General features: G+C 41.1%; 1 protein-coding gene across 1 annotated transcript in view; it reads left to right on the top strand.

Annotated features, from left to right (window-relative positions):
- The first annotated feature begins 254 nt into the window (after positions 1–254).
- tes (testis derived transcript (3 LIM domains)) overlaps positions 255–6251 on the top strand; it is a 13674-nt gene continuing 7677 nt past the window's right edge. The window contains exons 1-2 of the mRNA XM_023429501.2: positions 255–454; positions 5718–5803. Coding sequence (XP_023285269.1) covers positions 428–454; positions 5718–5803 — 113 coding nt within the window. The 5' untranslated portion in view covers positions 255–427. The remainder of the gene's footprint in view (positions 455–5717; positions 5804–6251) is intronic.

Below are 6251 nucleotides of genomic sequence, written 5' to 3'. Positions count from 1 at the left end.
CTGCTCCTACAGTTAATTTAAAAATTATTTGATATATTGCCATTCACCTATTTAAAAAAAAACAATATCTTTATAAGTTTACACATATATTAATCTTTCTAACTCGTTTTTTTTACTTTCGTCTCTGATTTTGAAATAATAAATTATTATATTCAGAAATGTGTTTGTTTTAGTTTGTTACCGAGATGTGGGGAAAAAAGGGATTTTATTTTGAAGCTCTGACCGGAAACCACTTCGTTGACTCTGCTAAACTTGACACCAGTGCGGAACAGGACCTCCGAAGAGAAAGCGGAGAGTGAGCCGGGTTGTTGTATTATTTCCGTGCTCCGTCTCCTGTCCGCTTTTTGTTTTTTGACAGTTTTCTCAGGAGAAACTCTGCTGCTCGCTTCGTCTGGACCAAGAAAACTTCGCGCCGTCAGACCTAACAATGGAGATAGAGAAGGAAGTGAAGAAGGTAAGCTTTCCCCCCCCCCCCTCCTCCTCCTCCTCTCCGGCGGTGCCCCGGACTGACCGGGGCACGCCCTGAGAAGGTGTGCCGCGCGCGGGGCAGGTGGCGAGAAAAGTTACACTACTACTTTCCTTATGAAAGTGTTCCGGAGTCGTGTTTGTGCGTTTTCCTTGATAAACTCCGATTTAAATGATGTAAATACGAAAGGCTTAACCGCTTAACAACAATAGCAAGTTGATAGATATCAACAAACGTTTTGTCTCTTGATTGGTTTACGAAGCTGACCGCTTTTCACTTTGAATATATGTTCCCGTCTGGAAGAACTCACCAACGAACTGCGTTTGAAATTTTCCAAATATAGTGTCAACCTGTGTATCAACAAAATTCACAAGCTCTATTACACATTAGCGGTTGTTTAATAAAGACAACATAAGACTTTGCGAAGTTCGGCACAGATATTGTTCCCCCCCCGAAACGGCTCTAGTTTTTACAATATTGATAGTTTGGTATCAGTGCGCGTTGCTCTGTACCAAAGACGACTCCTCTTCAGGGGGCGAAAATCATCATAGTAGTCAAACGTAAACCAGTTGTAAAGGTGAATTTGCCCCAGAGTTAATGTTGCAGTTTGAATCAGACACTCGCCGAATTGTAAAGCTACTCTTATTTGAGCTTGTAAGATGTTAAATAATGTATTAATCTTTATGTATTTACGCTTTTAATCAAGATGAAGCAAAATTAATGGAGTTGTTAGTGGAGTTTGGCCATACAAGGGAGGGAGCAAAGTTATCTAGTCTGTTTTGTGACTTAAAATGTTAGGATGGTTCTCTCAAAGTGTGGGTCTTGCTGTTTCAGACGGGGATCACATTCACAATACATACACCATGTTGTATTCAATGGATTTGTGCTGAAAACAGTAACATATGTCACCATTAGACCATGTACATTTTGCATCTGCCTGATACTAACATCCCAACGTGCTGAGATTAGGAATTATTGTTGGAATTGTTTAATATACACCTCTATCTCTAACCTACAGCTCAATACGAAATCTCAGCAGCAGAAATGTGCATTAAACTTATTTCTTTTTGTGACAAGGGGATTCTTTACTGGTGCCATTTTTACCCTACATGCTGTGAACACGCCTGATCCATATCACCTCAGTTTGCTGAGCCTTGCGATTCTTGCGTAGACCTGCAGATATCTGGCAGCAGTGGAAGCCAGTGCACGGCAGGTTGCTGCAGGGGTACAACATGGTTAATGTGATGTGACGTGTGTGCAGCAGTGAAGCTGCAGCATCAATCACTCCACAAGCTGCAACTTTTAATATGTCGTCACTTTGGCTTCAGTCAACCGCACAAGTTTAAAATACAGTCAAAGTGTAGTCTGTGTCTGCAGTCTGTGTGCACCAAACATCAGTATGTTTCCAGCGTGCTGACGATTTGTCCCTGCATTCTTCACATGCCGGGACACACTGTCGCAGTTAGATGAAGCATGCATGTGTGGAAGGTTTCACTGGCTATTGTGTCTTTTTTTACAAGATCTTATTTGATAGGCTACTTCTTCTTTTTATTTTTGGCGGTTAGACTTTTGAAATGGAGCAGGATCTCCAGCAGATAGTTTGTTGCCTGCCAATGTGAAGTAATTTACCAGCCTGTGACAGAGCCAAACTGTATCCTGTGGCTGGGGCTATTTTCCTACACTTTCTTTTTCAGGTCCATTTGCCAGTTGCTGGTCAGTGAGACCTGCTGGGGGCAAGATAACAAAGTCAACTCTATTAAAAGCACAGGAAACTCATTTATATACACAGTAAGCTGCCGCTGGAAAGCGGTTCTTAGCAGCTGTGTGACCCAGACAGCCCCAGTCTGACATCTGCTTTTAATCCCTGGAGGAGATAAGTTTGGCTGCTGGAGGCTGCAGGTCTCTGAGAGCGTCTCAGTCAGCGAGAGGTGCTGTAATTAATGTCAAACAAGCAGCCTGTGAATTTAGGTAATATTACGCTCAATTAAGCTCATATGATCATCCAAAAAGGGATCAGAGGCAATAAGTAGTGACTGAGAGCTCACTGTGTACAGGCTGGGAAATCATCACTGCCACTCTGTTAAATTTAAGTTATTTCTGGACGTCTGTCTCTGAAGCTCTGACCTCACTGGGAGTCATTTTCCTCTCTAAACACCTAAGTGGTTGGTGAAGTTGCCATACGCAAGGAAAAACTTTGCAACAGAGATGAGTGACCTAATCTTCCTAACATCTCTCCGTTTTCTCAAGTATATTTAAGCTTTCTGTTTAACAGAGTGGAAAACAGAAGAGCTGCTGACACTTTAGACAAATCAAATATCAAAATAAAAAACTGCCTCCAAAACAGCAGCAATGAGGCAGCTGATATGATGATATTATGTATACAGATAAATATTTTTCTTCATCTTCAGGCCTCCCAGAAAGAAGGAACAGAAAGAGGAGTGTGCGTTATATATATATATATAGTATTGTGAAGTGACACTAAACTTAAAACAGCTGCTACACTGTAAAGCAGAAACGTGCTTCTTAAATAAAATACTGTAGGCATACTGTAGATGGAAGGCAACTCAGACAGTGTAATTACATTTATTTTTAGAAGTTTAAAATCTGTGTTTCGGCTGCAGAAACAAGATGTCTGAGAGCAGGTGACCAGTTGAAATTAAAATGGCTCCATAGCCCGGTTCAGCCCTGCAGCAACAAGATGACTCATGAATATGACTCATCTGACCAGAGCTGCATACTTTATGTCTGAACAGCCTCTTTTTGTCGCCAGAACGGATCACCCTGCAGACTTAGTCACACTAAGAAGTCACTGATCAACATCATCTGAGTGAGTGACCTCAGCCAAAAATGGCCGGTCGTCTCCACTGTGAGTCTTCAAGATAAGAATTTAGACTTCCACAAGTGGTAAACACTTAGTTTGGGACGCCTCAAATCCAAACACTTACTTTAGCACTTAAAGTATTTTGCTGATGTTCTCATCCAGAGGGCTTTAAAAGGAATACAGGAAATTCTCACATCTCAAACTCCAAGTATCTACAGTAGTTCACAACAGCCTGAAACGGATGCGGCAAAATCTTTCTGCACATTGAATTAAACCTTTTTTCTTATACCAACAGAAATGTGGCCATGGCACAGAGTATAGACGACTGAAAGCTAATCAGATCCTCGGTTCCTGATTCACTTAAAAATGCAGCCAATTTTAGATCGTACTTTATTACGTTTTTGTACAGCTGACATTTAACATTTATGAAGTTTGGCTCCTTTAGTTCCAGTTAAGTATTGTTTTGGTATTGATACTGAATCTCCCGTGTTGGCACCAGTATTAGAAAGAATTTCAACTCACACCCAGCCCTCCCAAAGATAATAGTGAAAGAAATGAATGTGAATTACCGTGAGAAACATTAGAAGAAAAGCAGGAAAGATGAATAACTTTAAGGACTGAATAACGTTTTTATATTTGAACCGTTCCATTTCTTTATAAACACAAAATAAATCAAATTAGGAAGGTATGAAGATATTCACTTTGCTTCTACTTGTAGTAACTTATGCTAGGCAATGAATATTTTATTTATATAACATACATGCAAGTGCTTCATGTGATGCATTAAAACATTAAATAAGATACTGCTATAAAATATACATTTAAGGGATAAAAATATTAGTTTGCGCTGAAAGTGTAAGGTGGAGAGTGGTGCTCAAAGTCAGGGAAAGACGTTCAAATGATTTACTATTCGAAATATAATTTCACTGATTTGTTTTTACAGACCATTTTAAAGTAAAATGAATTGATTTTAGTTTGTTTATTTATTTTTTAGGGACAATGCAAAGCATAAAACTGAACTGCTAATTTTAAACTTTTGTCCCTAGTTGAGAATCTATTCCTACAGTTCTGTTTATGCTGCCGGTAAACGTGAAAGCAAGAGAGTGCACGTGCAACTTCACTAAGATTGACTCATGTGTTTTAATTATCACCACAAATCATGGTGTTTAACTTTGCTCCTGTGCTCGTCAACGACTCCCAGGTGGATGAAAGAAGTGTCTCTCTCTCTTTCTCTCTCTCTCTCTCTCTCTCACTCTCACTCTCTCTCTCTGAAAGCTAAAATATTGGCATCAAGGTTTCACCATCAAATACAGGAGTCTCTCTCTGCATTCCTCACCAGTTACTTTCTTTTGGGTCAGAAACATCCCTCCGACAACAGGGGGGCCGGCTGGATCGCACAAAGCCTTCGGCATCATCGAATAGTTGACCATATATGGTTGTAAACGGCAGTAATGGCTGAAGGTGGACATGAGTATTGTTTGACACTGAATACAGGGGAAAAGGTTGAAGTGAAAGAGACACGAGCTCCAGAGTCTGCAGCCAAAAGGGCTGGAGAAAGGCTGACATACTTTATGGCACTTAACGGAGGCAGCTGGAGGTTTTCTGTGGAAGAGACGAGCTGCTGAAGTCATTCTAAAGGCAAGAAGAAAACAATTCGGTGTGGATCACAAATCATTTGAACTCAGGGCTTGTATTGACTTTAAAATATAGTTTTCTCCCAAACCAGTGCTGCTTGTTAGTGCAATCGTATTCGGTTCATCAAAAATCAAATCATGTCATGCTAGAATTTCCCCCATCTTGAGGTTTTTATGTTTTTACTTCTCAGTGTTTCCCACAGGTTTAGAATTTACTTGTGGTGGTGGGTGGTACAGCGTGTGACCGATCAGTTTGCATGTGCACACTAGCAAGGCGGCTGCACACAGAAGTGCACACGACTCAGACAGGTGTGTGGGCAAATAGTTTAGTTTGAAAAGAGTGAAACAAGGCGTCACAATGTATGTTCCTCTCTATGGGAAAGGCTGCTGTTATATCCGCACAGAAAATGGGACAGGAAAATAAAAATGGCTTCCTATCCTAGAAGCTACATTGATTATTTTTGTTGCTGCCAGTTTTAGACGCTTCCAGATGTCATTGCTTTTACTTGTCTACCAAGTTACCGAGAGGAATTATTTCCCATACTCATCACTTTTATCAGAGTCTGGGTGGGTCCCTTCAGGAAATCCAAATCTGATTTTGTTCTCTAGTGCACAGCACCACAGCGCGTTGTTCCACAAGAGCAACTAACTCTTGAATTGTTGAATTTAATTTACAGTATTTTTTTCCCCCCAGTTACGTGGTACGTCTTGCCCTAAGGAAACTCGACATTTCCTCTCAGAGGTTAAGTAGTTAAAAGTGTGAAATCGCTTCACTAATCATGCGATCTGTTTACAGATGACCCTGGGTCACGAGTTTGGCGCTGGAGCAGCCTGCTTGAAGTGCAAGGACAAGTGCGAAGGTTTCGAGCTGCATTTCTGGAGGTTTGTGCAGTTTCTCTCTCTACAGCACGGCACCATCACAGAAACAGGGTTAACAGTGGATATCGGGGGGGGGGGGGGGGGGGGGGGCATCAGCAGTAATTCAAAGGAGTCTCTTCACTTGGGCACTTTCCAGGTATTTCAGTAAAGAATTATGAACCTGGACAGTCATGAACAAAAACATGCTTATTGACCATATATGGTTATTGTTCAAAGGCAAAGAAAAAAGAAAAGCATGCAGACTGGTCAATAACATCACTTTCCTCTTTGCTTAATTGAAAATACTCTATCAGCCTAACAGGACCATGCTGTTCCTGAGAGCTGCTGCGCTTCATGTTTGTCACACAGCTCCACGTCCCGTTGGCTTATTGTTAACAAAATATCAGAACAGTGTGAGTCTGCAGTAGAGGTGACTTTAGGTCTGATTAGTGGGGGCTAGAGCCTTCAGGGG

The sequence above is a fragment of the Seriola lalandi genome, unplaced genomic scaffold, assembly GCF_002814215.2.
Source record: "Seriola lalandi dorsalis isolate HSWRI2012SDOR001 ecotype SW California unplaced genomic scaffold, Sedor1 jcf7180002054894, whole genome shotgun sequence".
Lineage (NCBI taxonomy): Eukaryota > Metazoa > Chordata > Actinopteri > Carangiformes > Carangidae > Seriola > Seriola lalandi.
Note: the sequence above shows the minus strand (reverse complement) of the source record. Positions and strands in the feature narration are given on the sequence as shown.